General features: G+C 34.0%; 1 protein-coding gene across 1 annotated transcript in view; it reads right to left on the reverse strand.

The window, feature by feature from the left end:
• Window positions 1-20,323, reverse strand: part of MCU (mitochondrial calcium uniporter) — a gene marked incomplete at both ends in the record, with an annotated part of 128,119 nt that overhangs the window by 22,068 nt on the left and 85,728 nt on the right. The window contains one exon of the mRNA XM_084245275.1: window positions 3,131-3,200. Within this exon, the coding sequence (XP_084101401.1) occupies window positions 3,131-3,200 (70 nt within the window). The remainder of the gene's footprint in view (window positions 1-3,130; window positions 3,201-20,323) is intronic.

Below are 20,323 nucleotides of genomic sequence, written 5' to 3' on the forward strand. Positions count from 1 at the left end.
TCCCATGCCTCTGGCCTGTACCCCAGCTATTGTATAAAGAAAAAATAAATCTTAAAAAAAAATTTATAGTAGGAAATTTGGTAGGTGTTTAAAATAATGGATAAGATCTCTAAAAATATCATCTTATGAACATGATTGTATTTCTTAAGGACTCATTATGAAAGGTAACTAGTACAAAAAGGAAACATATATATATATATATAGTGCTTTCTCAGAGCTACTTAAAGCTGAACTTTATGTGATTAATGATTCCGGTGGCTTATCATCTTGCCATGGTGTATTTCTTTTCTTCCCCTTTTCTGTGTGATGGGAAAATATCTTCTCCCAGTCTCTAGGTTGCTGTTTTGTTTCTGTGATGGTTTCTTTAGACGTACAAAAGCATTTTACTTTAATATAGTCCCATTTAATTATTTTTGCTTTTGTTTCCCTTGCCATTGGGTTTGTGACCCCAAATACACATTTTTGTGGTTAATGCCCTGTAGTGTATCCCCTATATTTTAAGTATTTTATGTTTTCAGGTCATATATCTAAATCTTTAATCAATCTTGAATTAATTTTTGTGTATGGGGATAAGTATGGATCTAGTTTCATTGTTTTGCATGTAGCTATGTATGTTTCCCAACACCATCTGTTAAAGAAGCTTTCTTTTCACCGCTGTATGCTTATGGCTCCTTTGTCAAAGATTAGCCATCCATATTTAAATGGGTTTATTTCTGGACTCTCTATTCTATTCCATTGGTCTGTGTTTCTATTTTTGTTCTAACACCATGTTGCTGTGTAGTATAGTTTAAAGGCAGGAAATAGAATATCTATTAGAATATCTCTATTTTTCTTCTTTTCTCTCTGGATACTTTGACTATTTGGGGTCTTTTGTGGCACTATACAAATGCAAATGGCCAACATCATTTATAATTAGGAAACTGCAAATCAAAACCACAATGAGATATCATCTCACACCAGTAAGAACCGCCCATATTAAAAATTCTGGCAACAACAAACGCTGGTGAAGATGGGAAGAAAAAGGAACCCTCTTACACTGCTGGTGGGAATGCAAAATGGTCCAGCCACTATGGAAAAATGTGTGGAGATTCCTCAAATTACAAAAATGGATTCACCATATCACCTAGCAATTCCACTCCTAGGAATATACATGAAAGACACAAAAACATTAATTCAAAAGGAAACCTGCACTCCTATGTTTGTTGCAGCACTATTCACAATAGCTAAGATATGAAAACAACCTAAGAGCTCAAAACCAGATGAATGGCTCAAGAATATATACAATGGAGTACTGTTCAGCAATTAAAAAAGATGAACTCATGCTCATGCCATTTGCAGCAACATGTATGGAGTTAGAAGAGACTATGCTCGGTAAAATAAGTCATAAGGGAAAAGAAAAATATCAGATGGTTTCACTCATAGTAGGAATACAGGGAGAGAGAAAGATGGTCCCCCAAAAAAGAAAACTTGCAGGCAAACTGAAGACCTAAGACATACAGCAGGGGAGGGGGAGGGAGAGGGGTTAAAACAGGGGAGGGAAGAGCACAAGAGACTATGAAGATATTTCATGGGTGATGAGAGATTTATGGGGATTTATTCATGATTTGCAAAAAATGAATAACAATGTAAGAAAAATAAATAATTTTTTGAAAAATTGAAAAATTAAATAAAATGGTCCTGAATATCTAATGCACAAAAATGTGAGCTAATAAAGAATTGCTATTCATTTAAACAACTAAGTATTGATGTAATTTGCTATATAGTGTTAAAAAGAAAACGACAGTCCCTAAATAGAGACAGTTGTGTTAAGCTCACCATGATTCAATATCTAGCGTCAGCATGGTTTCAACCACCCCCAGGAATGTATTCTTAACTGGTCAGTAAGGAATTTCCTGGGTAGCACCAATGAAGTAACTTTCCATTCCCCAAGGAAGGATACTCTCTATATAACTTACTAAATATATATGGATATACACTGACACTGAATACATAACAACTGCATACATATTGGCTAAGAGCAACAAAACCTACCTGTTTCCTCAGTTGTAACAAAGTGCTCCTTGGCATTGCCTTTTAATTAATGTATTGATATTACTTTATCAGTTTGCTATATTTCTAAGAGAGGAAAAAGAAAGCTAGGTTTTTCCTTGTTTTCACTGTGGTTATTTTTCAACCTTTCCATATTACAAATGGATAATCAGAAACAAATATTTCCTGCAAGTTTAAAAGAGTTAGCAAATACAAGCATCTCTATAAAGTCAGATAATTAAACAGCTTTGCGGGGAGGGGAGTCTTATATAATACTGCAAATATCTAGTGTTAAATAAATGGTTTCCTAGGGCTTTTATAATTCATTTGGGGTTTTTTCATTTTCAAGAGTCCTTATAAATTTGCACGATGCTCTTTTGAAGACACTACCTATGAATTAATGTTTATAAGGTTGAAATTAGTTCTCTCAAACTAAACTTTACACAAAAGAATATTTGTGAACTCCAAGCAAATGATCTAAAGTGTATATGTGGTATACTGACAAGAATTATAAATATATCTCCTCTACTACTATAAAAACTAAAATTTAGATACCATTGCCAGTTGGCAACATCTCATACATTTACAAAGACTAGATACAGTTCCCAAGTGGCTGTTCATCTTTTCCCATATCAAAAAAGAGTTTTATAGTCCTGAGTCTATGGGAAGAAAAAAAACAAGAGCAGGAGGTCTCAGACTTTGAATTGCTTCTAAGATTGAGTGGCATGAAGGAGCTGGAGTGTTTGATTATTATCCATAATAGGAAGACCCAAGGACTAGGAAATACCAAAGATAGTGTCTCTATGGCTTTCATAGTAAATATGTCCCTAGTTTTCAAACATAAGTGAAAATAATATTCCATGGTCTATGAAAACTTGAGGGGTCTATTAGTTTTTTTCACTGATATGTCCTCTAATTTCACTAAATCCTCGTTCAAATTTTATTTCTCTTCTTTAGCCTTCCATTCTTTCTCTAAGTCCATCTTAAATGAAAGAGTATGGTATATAAATTTATATGCTGGTTAGAGAATGGGAAACACTGAATTAAGGTAGGGAGCGGAGGGGAGCTCATAATAGATATTACTGGATTTGCTAAAACTCACCATCAGAGGGCACAACAGTGCTGCAATAAACAACTCCCAAATTCTGCCAAGAAGACAGCCTCTGGTGCACCTAGAAAGTACAAAAATAACACATCTACTGTCAGAACAGAGCAACAAATGTTATGTGCATATATATGTATATAATAATGTTTTTGATTACTTAACATTTGTAGAAAAGTTTAAAATTACAAATAAAAGAAAATAAAAGCCTCACATACTCCCACTATCCTAAGATAATGGTGATTAAGCATTTTGGTTTGTGTTTAAGATTTCATACAAACACATTTACATACGCACATATCAAACAGATTGTCTTTTCATCATTTAATATTAGCTTACAGTGCCACTAAATCTAAACTAAACTTTTTTGTTTCTTCCTCCTGCTGGTTTTCAGACCTGCACATCCTCTATATATCTTTTACTAGGTATAAGACAGTTACTAAGCAGTTGTATCAAAAATTTACTCTTTTCTGGTCTTTATTCTCACTTCCTCTTGTCTCTGTTTTCAACTTCATACCAGATTTCTTGAGTTCAAATCACTGCCTCTTCTGATTGTTAGAAGGAAATAACTCAAACTGGTATTTGCTTTTATTAATTTCTCAGAAAGTCATTGTAGATGTAGGCCTGGAATTTAGGTTCTTACAATTAAATTTCAGAGAGAATACTGACATGTTTTTGACTGGCCAACTTATTTTACTTGCCCCCAAAAAGCATTTAAAAAAAGAAGAAAGGATGGTAGTAACTTAAAAAAAAATGTATGTATTAGCCTCAGAGCTATGTATTATACACCAGGACCTGAATTTGCATTTTGCTGTATCATTGATGATTAAAAAAAAAAAATCCTAACCCATGTAGTTAAACTAAACCAAGTATATGATTTTGTTATATGTTATTTTGTTAGTCATGGTTTCCAAGAACATATTGCTAACATTAAGTGAGGACTTACTATATCCCACTCCATTAATCCTAAGAAAAATCACTTAAGACTCTACTATAATGTATACCTTAACACAACTATGATATGCAACAGACTTTAGATCCCTTCTGTGAATATCATTAATCAACATCCTTTTTTTTTCCCCCAGAGTGGTTTTTTTTTTCCTTTTAACTTAAGTAACATTGCTTTGCATTATAACATTATATACCTGTCAGGTGTATGACATTGAAAATTCACATGTGCATATACTACATTAAGCTCACCACTGAGTTCAATTCTATCCTTCCCCACACAAATTTCCACCTCCTTTCTAACTCGGGAGTACATAGAAATCTGAGTGCGGCTGACAATTATTAAAAAATGGAAATAATCACTTAAAATTACTTGAGGCTTACTTTGTAACTGATCATGACACAGTAATGTGTTTTGACACTGTTGAGAATCTTTAATATATACAATGACTTTACTATGAACTGTCAATTTCAGACTGTAATTTTTTTTTAAACTTGAAAACAATCATACTCAGAGATCCAGGGATGCTCTTGTTTAAAGATGGGTGTGCTGGGAAATCCTACAATCTCAATGTTCTGCTTGAGCCCATAAGGGGACCCAAAAAATCCTCGGGTTCCATGAAATAGTTTGAAAACTAATGCTGGAAGGCAAAGAAAGATTAGACCTATTCCTTATTCTACAAATGAGAAAGCTGAAACTCACAGAAGGAAAGTAACTTGCTAAGCGTTATATATTAGTCAGAATCAGGATTAGTCTGGTCTCAATATTGCTCTCCATCTTCTGTGCAAAAGGGGCTATCTTATTTCTTTTGAATAAGTAAAGAAAATACATAAGTCAAAAGTACCCAAATTAAGTAAAATAACAAGTCTTTTCCACTTAATATTGATCTTTCAATAATATAATATTGATTATATTATTATTATCCCAGAGGCCCAGATACTCAGTTTTCTCAAGAGATAACTGGTTAAATCCAGGTATCCCATGAAGGACAAAGCTGGCATATATATATGAAGTATATATATATATATAAGCTTGTGACTCTATGCATGTATTTGTGGAATTTTTTTAAAATGTAAGTAACATGCTATAGTCCCTCTGTTCATGCAGTTTTTCTTTTCCTTAACTCATTGTTTTTGGTGACTAAATGGAATTACATTTACATTGGTTACATAAATTTTGTGACACAGTTTTACAACTGTTTATTGATTATATTATTATTATTATGCATGATACTAGAGTGAACATCTTGCATGTGAGCACAGATGTCTGAGAATAAAACACTTCAAGAGAGTTAAGGTGAAAGCTATTGTCAAATTGCTCTTGCTGGAGGTCATACAAATTCACATAGCCAACAAGAACACTCTTAGTCACTAGATGAGTATTTGATAACAAATGTCCTCCTAAACAATGTATCATTAAGCTTTTTGACCTGCCAATATCTTAGGTAAATAGTATTTTATCATAGTTGTAATATGCATTTTTTGCATTAAAAGTGAGAATAAAAATATATTTATCTGTTTAAGTGTTAGTTTTGCTTTTCTAGGAAAAGAGTATTCATATCCTTTGTGATAATTTTCAATTTATTTATTGATCTTTGAATATTATTTTGTAGAACTTCCTGAAATATTAAGAAAATTAGCCCTTTATCAACAAAATATTGGAATTTTTTTTACTTTGTTTATGGTATTTTTGTAGGCATTCAATTTTTGTTCCATGTCAAGTTTATCACTGATAAATTCCCCTTGAGGTTTAAGGGGCCTGCATCATGTATATTAATGGCATTCTCTACTTTGAGAATATTATATAATTTTTCCATGGCTTCTTCTAGTTTAGTTTTTCAGTTTAAAAAAATTTTTTTAAAGATTTATTTATTTATACAAGCACTGGGATACAGGTCATAGGCACGGGAGGGTGAGCGAATTCACCAGAGACAGAGCAGGGAGCAGAACAGGCAGAAAGACCGAAGTACACTGCTGAGGGGAGCAGTGGGTGAGACAGGAGAGGTCTGCCTCACCATGTGGGAATCCCTGGCTGTCCGGGAATCGAACTGGCACTGCAGAGGCTGTGGACAGCTCCACAGCACTGTGCTCAAACCACTGCGCCACTGGGGAGGCCCCAGTTTTAAGTTTTTGATTCACTAAGAATTAATCTTAGTGAATTAATTCTTTAAAGTTAAGAAGTAGAAATCCAACGAATACCCTTCTAATGATAATATAGCTGTTCCGTATATAAATAATTAACTTTTCCCTCTTATTTGAAATGCTACCTTTATAATTTTCTATATACCTATATGAATTCGAATTTTTTAAACTTTTATTCAGCTCAAATGATGCTTGCTCATGTCTGAGGAACTACATTGTTTCTAACATTCTAGCTTTCCATTTTAGCATCTGGAAGTATGGGCTAATTTCCTTTATTACTCTCCTTTAACATTTTTCCTGGCTATTTTTTTTTTTGCTTATTTGTTTCTCCATATAAACATTAGAGTCTTTCATCTACACACACACGCACACACACACACACACCTGTTAGTGTCAAAAACAAAATACACCATGGTTACAAGCATAGAATCTGTAATCATTCTGTCTGTGTTAGGATTCTGATGCAGTAATGTACTCTAACTGCAACCTTGTGCAAGTTTATTAGCCTCTTTGTGCCTTGGATTCTTCACTGAGAAATGGACAAAGACTAATACAAATACCTACCATATAAAGTTGCTGAGAGGGCTAAATGAGTAGTACTTAGAACAGAACATGGCATAGAATGGGTGCTCAGTAAATGTTATCTAGATTTTTGTTTGTTTTGAAACTGAGATGACATTAATTCCTTTTTTCCTAATATGATGCTTTTTAAAATCTTAATTAGAAATCAAAATGCTCCTTGAGCATATTCCCTATTCATTTCTTTTTTCATTAATTTAAAAATTATTTTTACATTGTTGTTCATATTTTTACAGTATTTGATTTCTCCCCTCAGATGCAGTCCCTGTAAATATTCCACCACCACATCACCTATGAACCATAATGTGATGCTTTTTGTACTGTCTTCTCTAATATTAAGATCATGACCCCTGTATTATTTTGAGTTTGCACATGATTGTTCTTTGATTTTGGGATCCTTCCTGAGTTTCTTCATGACCTGAAACTCTTTTAATAAGTTTATTGTGTTTAAATTTATTAAAATGGAAGTTTACTGTATTTATATTTATTAATATAACTTATATCTCCTTTTAGTTATCAAATATCATGTTAGAAAAACTTTATGCAGTTTTTACTGCTGCTCTTTTATTTTTTTTTTTTTTAAGATTTATTTATTTATTTATTTATACAAGATTGCTTGATTGACTGGTTGATACAAGCACTGGGTACAGTCAGAAGCGCGGGAGGGTGAGAGAATTCACCAGAGCCAGAGCGGGGAGCAGAGCAGGCAGAGGGACTGAAGTACACTGCTGAGGGGAGCAGCGGGCGGCAGGAGAGATCTGCGCGCCATGTGGGACCCTCCTCCGGGGAGCAGCCAGGGATTGAACCGGCGCTGCAGAGGCTGCAGGCAGCTTCATAACCCAGCGCTGAACCGCTGCGCCACCGGGGAGGCCCTACTGCTGCTCTTTTAAAAAACAGTTACTAAATGATCTGTTTTTAGTTATCCATGTCTTTCTGATAATATAGAAGGCTTAATATTTTGTTCTAGTAGTTATTTCTTGGTAAAAGTCAAAGTCCTTTTTTTTTTAAGATTTATTTATTTATACAAGAACTGGGGTACAGGCCAGATATGCGGGAGGAGGGAAGGTAAGAGGATTCACCAGAGACAGAGTGGGGAACAGAACAGGCAGACTGACGAAATACACTACTGAGGGGAGAAGCCGGCGTGACAGGAGAGATCTGCCGCACCATATGTGATCTTTGCCCCCCAGCCGGCATCTAACCAGCACTGCAGAGGCTGTGGAAGTTTCAAAGCACTGCACTCAACCACCTGCGCCACCAGGGGTGGCCCAAAAGTCAAAGTCCTTTTAACTTCCTTTGAGGCAATATTATCAAATGCTCTTTATCTCTCTGACTTTATCTCCTATGACTCTCCCTTTCAATCACTCTGCTTTAGGCCCCCCAGAATCTTTTCCCCATTCTTGTTCCAATACTCTTGCTTCAAGATCTTTACAATAGTTAATTACCTCAGCTTAGAATACCATTTCTCCAGGGCCTCCCTGGTGGTGCAGGGGTTAAGCACTGCACTATGAAGCAATCAACAGCCTCTGCAGCACAAGTTCGATCCCCAGCCAGCCAGGGAGAAACCCACATGGTGAGGCACACTAGCCCGCTGCTCCCCTCAGCAGTGTATTTCAGTCAATCTGCATTTTCTGTTCCCCACTCTGTCTCTGGTGGATCCTCTCACCCCCCGCATCTCTGGCCTGTATTCCAGCTCTTGTATGCAGAGATAGATCTTTAAAAAAAAAAGAAAGAAAGAAAGAAAGAAAGAATACCATTTCTCCAGATGATTACTGAGTACAGATCATTTCCTTCAGATCTTTACTCAAATTTCACTTTCTGGGTGAACTCTACTCTCACTTCCAATACCTGAACTGTAGGTTCTCCTTTCATTTCTTGGTTGACTTAATATCTTGTGATAGTAGGATTCATGAGAGCTAAATTCCCTGAAACTTGGCATGTTAAAAATGTGTGTTTGCTTTTATATTGAATCCAATTTGGATTGGTACAACAACCCTAAATTAATCTTTCCCAGAGGACCTCATAAGTAGTGCTAATATTGAATGATGCTTTGGAAAAGCCTGGTCTCGCTTTGTTGGGGATATGCAACCACAGGTGACACTTAGGGTCCACTCACACACTTATATGATCTTCACTGAATCAGGGAGCCTTTCCTCACATATTATGTTTTAGGATTACAAAAATCTCTTGTATTTCTGTTTCTTATTCTCCTTCCTATTCTAAGATGATTCAAGAGAAGAGAGATACTGCTCCCTTTACTAGGCTATTATTTATGTAGTAACCTTTCACTGTGAACATTTGCAGCACAGATAAAAACAGTGCAATCAACTTCTTCCATATGCCCATCACTTGTTTTTATATATACTAATACTTTTTAACTTTGGTTCATATATCCACTCAATTTTTTCCCAAAGCACACCATAAATAACATTCCAACAATCATAATCATATTTTTTTACCTGAAAATATTTTAGTACATATCTACAAGGCCATTTTAAAACAGGAAGTCTTCTGTCCTTAATGATTTTACAAATTACCCTCAACATAAATAAAAGATGCTTTTGTGGGGATAGAAAATTGCACAAATACAAAGTTGCTTATGAAAAGAGAGAACATAGTTAGGTATAGTACTCTCACAAATTCACCCTTCTTATTTATTGAGAACCCCAGTATAAGCAACTAGGACTTGTGAGGAGGTGGCCTGACATAATACAAAAAAAAAATTCAGTGAGAATTTGAAAACTAGATTCTAGTCTTATTTCTAGTCATAAGACCTTAAATCTTAGTTCTTCTTATCTATAAATTAAGTGAGTTATACAACATACATTGTAAGATCCTCCCAACTCTGAAAGTCTATGAATTTACATAAAATAAATACCAATATATTCTTTGTTGAGACAACATAAGACGGAATAAGTAGCCAAGGGAAAAAAGTTCAACTATATGTGATATCTAAAAAACTGCATTAATGTAGGATTACATTGGGGACTTATCTATCAATTACTTTATTTTGGTTTGAAAACCAACCTCTAGCTTTCATTTTTACACTTGGTTTCTGTAAGATGCATAGTGGTGAATAACTTAGAAGTAGGTGGCTGCTATTAATAATTCCCCTTACTGCTTCCTTTGTTCTTGGATGCTGATGAAACACAGGTAACAGAGGATTAAGGAAAAAGTAAACTTGGATTTTGCATTTTGTATAAATGCAGGAGAATACTATTGTTCTTAGGAAAAACATGGCTGAAGCATTTAGAAGTATGCGATTATGATGTTTGACATGATATCAAATGAATCAGGAAATAATGAAGAAGAATATGCATTGTACATATATACATGTTTGTGGAAAGAGAAATAAGTATGGCAAAATTTAATAACCAGGAGACCTAGGTTATAGGTATAGACTGATCATTGGATTGTTTTTGCAATTTTTTTGTAGGTTTGAAATTTTTTCCCCATAAAAAGTTGAGACAGAAAAATAAGTAACATAAGTCTAAAATTGACTCTAAAATTCCCTGTTGTATACACCCTGTTGCATACATTTATTTTTCTGTAAACTATGCATCAGAAAAGCTAGGATAGAAGGAAAAAAATCAGAACAAAGAAGATTCTCGTCACTTACACTCCCATGTTGCTTCCTTACTGTGTCTTTTATTTAAAATTTTTTCTTAAAAGATAAAAGGAGGGAAGGAAGAAGGGGTGGGAAGTTGCCTCACATCTTTCTTGTATTAATGAAATAAACAATTTCAGACCAAAAGTAAGCCTTGTGTGATTTTCATTTTGCTCTGGTTTCAGCTAATAATTTAAAAGGCTATAGTTGCCACTCACAAATATAAATAACTACAGGCCTTTTTTATTTCCCTGCAATGAGAGGGACACAACAGCTGCTATAAAAATTACTCTCCATCCTCCCATGTGTTGGGTAAGTGCAACAGACTTTTATCATGTGAAGCCAAAAAAAATAAAAAGAATAGCAAAGTAGCTGGGTATGTCTCAGAATTCCTTCCCCATTTAAGTTATTTCACTTAATTAAAAACAAAATAAATATGCTGCCTGCATTTCCAACATAACTGTGCTGCTTAACTTTAAATCTCCATCCAGAATATAAGTAATAGATCAATTACTATCTGACTGATAGTGTTCCTTCAGTCTTTCCTGACTACCCAACAGGAAAACCAAAAAAACAACAAATCTGCCTTCAATTAACCAGAGATTTTAAATCATTAATTGGTCTTACTTATCTTTAACTTATCTTTAATAATCTGGCCTCATAAAAATACACAGATTTGGATAACTTTTCATCCTTTTATCTACCTTTAGTGAGGAGATATATTTTAATTTGCTTGAGCTTTAAAAATATCTTTAACAAAGTCATTCCAGGGTGTAATTTCAGATAATGAACCACCATTTAAAATTAATACAAAAGAATAACAATGATTAAGGGCCACAGTGCAGTATAAAGGGTAAGATCAAATAAGATAATGAAGATGGTTTTCGTATATAATTCAAAACTGAAATTTTTGAAATTCCCCAACCCATCCTACCTGACTCCAGCTGATCTCTCTGTTGGCTTAGGGATAACATGAACACCAATCTCATAAAAAACAATTCTGGACGTAACTTTACAGTGTGAGAATATGGCAGAATCTTATTTGTACATATGGAGACACCTACTACCAATATCACTACCATCCTTTTCATTTTCTTAAGGGTGCACAGGGCCCAATTTTTCAAATGATTTTATTTGTTATTGGCCTGTTCTATAAAGAACATATGGTAACTAGAACAAAACAGGTATCACAAAACAGCAGTAATTTTAAAAATAATTTTTCTCTGGGGTTTAGAACTACAATTATTTTGAATATATTTATCAATTTATGGAGAACTGATAAAAAATGTTTAGTCTTCCAATTCATCACCAAAGCCATATCTGGACTTTAATTTTCTATGTGGGAAGAATTTAATTATAAATTAAATTTCTTAGGTGGGGGGGGTCACAGATCATATAATTCATCTATTTAAAGTATACAATTAAATGACTTTTAGAATACACACAGTTATGCAACCATAAGCACAATCAGTTTTAAAACCTTTTTATCCCCACCAAAACTTCATACCCATTAACATTCATTGCCTGTTCCTCCCTACTTCCAACCCCTGACAAACACTTATCTAATCTACTTTCTGTCTCTATGGATTTGCATATTTCCAGAAAATATAGTATGTGCTATTTCGTGACTAGCTTCTTTCACTTAAAATAATGTTTTCAAGTTTCATCTATGTTTTAGTATGTATTGATACTCCATTACCTCTTGCTGCCAAATAGCACTCAACAGTATAAATATTTGACATCTAGTTTATCCATTTGTCAGTTGATGCATAAGCACACTTTTTTTGTGGTGGTTGTTACCACTTTTTTTTGGCTCTTATGAATAATGCTGACATGAACATTTGCATACAAATTCTTTTGGTGACATGTGATTTCCTTTGGGTAGTTACACAGAGCAGAATTGCAGTATCGTATGGGTACTCTATTTGACATTTTGAGGAATGGCCAAACTGTTTTTATAAAGTGGCTGTATCACTTAACATTCCTACCATCAATGTATAAGGGTTCTATTTTTTCCACATCCCACCAACACTTAATATCCATCTTTTTTATTATAGCCATCTGAGTGGATGTTAACTGGCATTCATTACAGTTTTGTTTTCTATTTCTTAGGTGATTAATGATGTTGGACACCTTTTTGTGCATTTACTGGCTATCTTTATATTTTTGTTGGAAATGTTTATTTAGATCCCTGGACCATTTTAAAATTTGGTTTACTTAGCTTTTTATTATTGAATTTTGTATTGGTTTTGGTAAGTTAAATTATTCTAGGAATTTTCCATTTCATGTAAATTTTTTAATTTTTTGCATAAAGTACTCAGAATACCCTCTTAACTTAATGACTGTAGGGTCTGTAGTGATACTCCTTTTAATTCCTAATATTGATAAATTATGTCTATTTTTCTCCTTTATCTATTAATTCTGGTTATTTCTTCTCAGATACATATGAGTTCTAGCTTCATTCCACTGTGGTTAGAGAGCATACTTTGTATGACTTCAATCTTTTGAAATTTATTAATATTAAGAATTACTTTAAGACTTAGCTTATGGAAGATTCTGGAAAATGTTCCACATGCATTTGCAAATAATCAAGTATTCCATATTTATAAGATGTGGTGTTGCCAAGGGCTTTTAATACCAGCTGAGTTAAAAACTGACATTTTTTGGTGACAATGACAATTAAAGGGCTTAACTTTGTTTCTTGCTGACTGAAGCATTATTCTACCCTGACAAGATAAAAATCTTCAAGAAATTGTTGTGAGGAACTTTCCAAAGAGAATATGCTACTGTAACCTTAAACACCATGGCGTTAAAGTCCAGCAGAAATGAGCATCTGTTTATTTCCTTCTGATGAGAAACTCAATTTCATGTATATTAATCTTACTTAGACTGAGAAAAAAGGTTGGACCGGCTCATTTCTATTCTCTGGAGTTACATAACCTAATTGGTTTGTAAACCAACTTTCTAGAAAGAATATACATTCTTCAAAAAGCTTATCATATCATATTCATAATACGTAAACACCAGATGAAGTTTAAAATTAGCTGACTACTTATTACATTTTACATGAAGGGAACACTTTACTGGGTAAATAGCAATCCTTACATTTAATGCAGGTTTTGGAGATCAAACCTTTGGTTCTTTGATTTTCATCATAAATCTTGTTCCCTTTCTAGTCTGTTTCCTACAATATAGAGAACTATTGCATCTCCCAGACAGGAGTAATGATCACAAGAATGTCAAAAAGTTAACAAAAAACAGGACAATGCTTTAGAGATAAAGCGAAAATCAATTTCAGTTGGGGCACTGAATCAAGGAATAGAATTGGATGTAGAAAGTGCAAGTCCTGATCTCAATACTGAGTTGTTAAAGGACAGAGGATTGTGGGGGCTTTAATCTCAAGTCACTATGTGAAACAAAATAAAACAAAAACCAGACAGGGAACATGTACAGGATGTGGCAGGAAATAACTATTGGCCAAAACACTGATCTACTTGATCATTTTGGCAGTAAAATATCAATCCCTTGTTAGGCTCTTTCAGAGCAATCCCTTGTTAGGCTCTTTCAGAGCAAAGCCTGAGTAATTACAATAATCACCTACACATTTGCCCTCCAACTAATACACTAATGAAATCAAAAGTACACCTGAGATATATAAAAAAAATTTATCTTCTCCTAATAATGAAATCAGGCATTTCATATGTATAGGCTGTTTAATTAGGAGAATGAGAAAAATAATTAAGGATCAAATCTAACAATAGTAACAAAAATATAGAGTGTGTAAATATAAATTATACACATGCAGTACAGAGGAAGTATTTTTTGAGCACAAGTGTAAGGGGAATGTTTTCATCCCCTACAACCCCTAAGAGCTTCCTTTTAGCAAATAAACATACAAAAAGATGTTATAAGTTTCAAATATAAAAAGAGACTGAGGTTTTGTGTATGCCTAATAGAAATGTTTTTCTTGCCTCTTTTCTCTATTTCTACTCTTTCTTCTCACCAAAATGTCAGACTTACATGAAAGCTACTTCCTCAAAGTTGCTTTTCGGTTGAACTATGTGTAACTTGTAAGCAACAAGGCCTTTCCTGGCTTACTCCACTTTGTCAAAACAAAAAAAAATTTTTTTGACCTAAATCCCTCTCTGCTATTGATTTTTTGGGATGCTTGATGGGATCCAGACAGCACTCCATAGTCTTCTACAAAATTTTCAAATGGCATCCAACAAAAAGTCTTAAATTCTTTTCTGCCTTGTCCAGCAGAAGCAAGTATTAGAGACACCACAGAGTCAAACTAGCATGTTTTTACAGTGAATAAATGTTTCTATAAAAAGAAGATTAAGAGCATTACAAGTTAGAAGTGACTTTTATTTCCACTTATACACTCAATGACAATATATTTAATGCCACTGAATAGCACCATTAAAATGATGAGTCAATAATATTTTTGTGTGTCTTGATAAGTTCTGTGAGAGTAACCAGACTATCACGTTCTCCTTCTTTGGAGTCAATGCTACTAAATAATTCAGTAACTGATATTTAGCAACAAATGCAATAAATAGAAGCTAGTCAATTCTACAATCACGATGTGTGGAAATGACCATAGGAGTCACAAAGGTAAAAGGAAAACTTCCATGGTTTCTCAGAACAGCATTTGTTTCATTTTCATAAAGTTGGCAAAATATTGTAAAAATTATTATCAACAGAAAAATCATGGTTTACCCATGCTTAGCCTACCCCTTCCACAAATCATTCCACATATGAAGCACATGAAAATCTGAAAAGTCAAGAGAAGAGGACTAGGATTACCAAGAGGAATCTTTTGAATACTGTCAATATTACCTATTTTCAAACAGCTATTTCTGTTTTACAAAATTCTAGAAGAATAAAGCAAGTCAAAATATTATCCATGCTTAGATGTTAGAATTAGTACTTGATTGAATTTCGTTAACACCAGTAAATGCAAGGCACTCAAGAAATGTTAATTTCCTTTGGGAGAAAATTTCAGAGCCCTCTGGGTCATTAAAGTTCATTAAGGTCTTTTCTTTATCACTTTACTAATACAAAATAAGATAATTTCAGTTTTTACTGATATTTATAATACTTATCCAACTAGACTGCAGCTCTTTGAATAGAGCAAAAGTGTCATGCTTTCTCTTAATGTTTATGTATAGTTCCCTCTTAATGACTGTCATGTTAAAGACAATAGTAACTGGTCTTATATTTAAGACCAGTGGCTATTGCAACACCTAAAGAACAAAATCAAATACTTAATTGAAAATAACAGATTTCCTTTTATCATATAATAGCAAAAAGGTGTACCTGATGCAATCATTAAGGAACAAGGTCACTAAAACCAAACAATACTGGCACTCTGCCAGTGTGATAATATGTAACTGGGTAGTACAAATGGATCCTACTACTGTATTATATAAATGGTACCAGATGGAAGGATAAAAAAAAAATATCTGAAATGAGTCTAACCTCCAAAATAAAGGTTCAGTCACCATAATTACAATACTTGGGATGTATATGTACAGGGTGTTTGCTCTGCAATAGAGGCCTTACATTTGTTGCCATAGCAATTCTGGAAGAATAACATAAGTTGAAAGGAGAGAACTAATCAAACACTATTTCTAGATTCTTCTGGATTAAACTGATTATAGGGTTTGTGTCGGGGAAGAATATGAAGGAAACTACCTCCAGTAAGTAATCATAAATTCACAAGTATTGAAAAGAAAAAGAAAAAAGGATTGGCAATAAATTTGCAGTAGTCAATCAAGTTGTTAAATGCAACTATTTAAATAATGATAGTATGCTAGCATTCCTCATCCCATTTATAAGGACTTGGTTCCCCAGATTTTTTACAATTAAGTTCAGTAACTTCACCAGGTTATGTCTTAGTTTTAGCCATCTTGTATTAGTTACTTAATAGCACAGATTAAAAAAAAAAAAAACAGATCAAAAGAGAGCAATTTTCAGACATCAATGGAGGTTTCCTTTTACCTAAATGACTACTGAAAGTTCTATTTATAACCAAATAAATCTCTTCTTTCTACATTAGTGCACATTAATCTTAGAATATTTAAAAATTTGTTGAGTTATCTGAAGAAAAAGAATCTGATATAAAATGAAAGACTTGGGCCCTCCCTGGTGGCGCAAGGGGTTAAGATGCAGCACTATGAAGTTATCCGCAGCCACTGCAGCAAGAGTTCGATCCCCAACCAGGGAGGTGACTCACATGGTGCAGCAGACCTTTCCTGCCTCGCCTGCTGCTCCCCTTAGCAGTGTATTTCAGTACATCTCTCTGTTCTGTTCCCCGCTCTGTCTCTCGTGGATCCTCTCACCCTCCATATTTCTGGCCTGCACCCCAGCTCTTGTATGCATAAATAAATAAATCTTAAAAAAAAATAAAATGAAAGACTTGCTAATGAGCACTGCATCAAATGACTTAACCTGTTCCTAAAAGCTCCCCCTATAATTAAGGAAAATATTATGAAAAATATTGAGAGGCTGGAGCAATTTTTTGCCATGTAAAACTTCAAGGAATATTGATTCTTTGTTATGAAAGATGAAGACAGGAGCACAAATTTGCACATCCTTTTATCCCCTTCCCCACTTAACTTGTTATATACTTAATAAAAGTTTATATACTTTTGTAATAATCTACTCTAAGGGTATAAACTTCTGCTGAGGCATAAGAGTTCTATAACTAAATGAATTTTATTTCTTATCACACTATTTTATGATGGCTTATTTCTGAATTCTTTATTTTGATTCATCTTTTGATTAGGTATATATCTTGTGAGTACTATGTTTTTTGACCTTTTCAACGCTAGAATATATCCATGTGTCTTATTGATACTTAAAGTACTTGGTTAAAAAATATTCTGTGTTTACCTTAGGCCACAGGAGTTCTTCCTTCACTGTTTTCTTATGTTTGTTTTGAGGGGAAAAGTTAGAAAGTAATTCCATGTTCTGTTCCCCACCCCACTAGTTAGAGGTCCACACAATCCCTTCTTTTATTTTTCACATTCAGTAATTTGACCAAGATATGCCTTAATATAAGTTCTTCAATATCAACCACTCCCAGTTTATAGCATAGTCATTTTGATTTGAGGTTTTAATTATTTCTCAAAAAAGTTTTCTTCCATTATAGCTCTAAATGATTTTTCAATCTCATTTGTTGCTTTTTATCAAGAATAAAGGTTGGCAAACTTATAAGCAGGCAAAATTCAGACCACCACCTGTTTCTATATATACAGATTTACTGGAACAGTTATTCATAGTGTCTATGGCTGCTTCTGCACTATAAGAGGCAGAGCTGAATAGTTGCAACAGAAAATGTATTGCCTGCAAGCTAAATTTACTATCTAGTGCTTTATTAAAAAACAACAACAAACAAACTGACCCTATGCACCTATTAGGTCACTGTTTTCCTTTCTTCTCTATAGTTTTTATACTTATTTAATGTTGCATTAACTTCCTCAAGTTTCTCAGTCATATCTCTGATTACATTTACTTTATAGCATTTCTGATGTGATTTTCATTTCTTCAATGCTTTTCTTTTTCTGTTATTCTTTTTTCCTGAGGTATTTCCACTGATTTTCAATTCCTTATGTTGTCCTAATGTCTCTTCCTAATACTTATGTTAGGTTTTCAAAAATTGTCACTGAATTTTCTGTAACATATCATATCCTTGAGTCTACGAAAAATTGCATTTGTGAGCTCCATTAAGAGCTCACTGATTTTAAGTAATATTATACTAACTTTTAGAGAAATGAGTATATTGCTTGGGTTTCCCAGGAAGAGCTCAAGCATCCTCCCACTTATAGTCTAGATTTTTCAGTATTTAGCAAGTTATGCTTCATTGTTTGCATTTGGGTAATGAGGCATTGCTCCTACTTTCACTAATGATAGACTTTTTCAAATTTCCTTGTTTTTAGTGAGTTTCAAAGAAGGGAAGAGTAAAAATTTCTTCACTCTGCTACTTTGAACTAAAGTCTCTTCCTCTCACATTATATTTTAAGATGAGCTAATCTTTAAAACAACAAATTATAGGTTTGATAGGTTTTAATGTAACAGGGAATGAAAGATTACAAAGAAAAAACAAAACCAAAACATCAGCAGTGTGAAAGAATTGCCTAAAGGAAGCCTGTGCCAGGAATAACATTTGTTTGGAGATCTGTTCGTGCAATCATGCCAAATCAGTTGTATCACTTGGATTAAAAGTAGCTGCAGAATGCTGTACTATAAGAGACTTCCATAGCGTATTTATAACTAAATGGTTTAGGATTAGAATTAGTAGTTTTACTTAACTGTTGCTAAAGTTCCTTCCATCTAATTTGGCCTCCATTTGTTGACATAAATAATTACTTTTCCTTTTCTATCATCAGCCACTCTTCCAACATCGCCTCCAATTTTAGGTTAAATTATTTTTAAGGTTCAATATTCTTTGGGTCTAGGTATTAAGATATCATGCTCTTAGTGATAATACATTCTATAGTATGAAGCTGAATCAAAATACCTGAATTAAAATATCTCTGTACAGACTAGAAGAACATGTGCTAAATACTTGTAGGTGATTATGTCTTATAATTTACAATTTACTTATGGAATTAAAGTAGTATTTCAAAACAGAAAAATAAATCACAAAAATATGCTGCCCTTAGTGCAGATATTAAGAGATATGGTATTTAAATTAACATACTTAAATTAACATTTAAATTAATATACTTCTCTTCCAAATTTTGTCTGATTTTTAAAGTCACCTTCAATAACTAAGGATTTGGGTTTCTGCAATCTTCAGGGTTGTCTACAACTCTTCATCACATTGTGGATGATCACTGAACTCATAAAAAGATACTGTCTCTCATACTGCAGGGGAGGAGGAGAGAGAGGGATCAGAAGGAGGGAGGGAGGAACACAGGGGACTGAGGCGGGTGCACGGGTGCATTGGTGAAAGAAACTCTATAGGGACTACACCTGAGGGGGTGGAGGGGGAAGCAAATATTGTTTAAAAATGAACAATGATGGGGCCTCCCCTGGTGGCGCAGTGGTCGAGCACTGGGCTGCAAGGCTGCCCACAGCCTCTGCAGCGCCAGTTTGATCCCCGGCCACTGGCGAGGGTCCCACAAAAAAAAAAAAAAAAAAAAAAAAGAACAATAACAATGATGCAAAAAATAATTAAAAAAAAGATTTAAAAAAAGATACTGTCTCTTAATGTTAATTACCTTGTTGGCTGGTCAGTTGTTCTCACTAGCAGTCCTTGGTTGACTATGTAGACTAGAATTTGTGTTCCAGTGGGTTCTATTCCTCTTGCTGAGAACTGTCTCATTTCAGTTTCCTATTGGAAATCTGTTTGGACTCCTGTCATGAGTCACTCTCAATATATTAAAAAAAACCACAGAATTTGGGTTGGGACACTGAGCTAAGAACTAGACTGTGTTCCAAATGCTGACAGCAGTGAGTCCTCATACCATTTAATATTTAGAAATTACATTGATGAGAGTGATCCTGAAATCAGATGTGACACCTAAAGCACTTCTTGAGCCTCCCAGCCACAGAGATGACTAAATCATCAAACTGCAGATATTGTATTTATTGGATGTATGGACTGGATAACCCACTCCACCAATCTCGCAGAGGACATTAATACACAGACAATATTTAAAACCTAAGTATTTGATAAAACATGATATAAAGCAGTAATGGGAAGCAAACTTCTTTACATTGCTTTGCAACACTTTGCTTCAAATTGGAATGAATATAATGTTCATGTTTTATCAGGAAACAGTCTCTTTTTAATACTATTTTAAAGCATATCTTTAATAATGAATAAGGTTAAGCACTCATTTAACATCATCAGTATGTTTTTAGAAAGTGTGACTTTAAATAAAATAACGTGTAATAAAATA

This window comes from Talpa europaea, assembly GCF_964194135.1.
Source record: "Talpa europaea genome assembly, chromosome: 10".
NCBI lineage: Eukaryota > Metazoa > Chordata > Mammalia > Eulipotyphla > Talpidae > Talpa > Talpa europaea.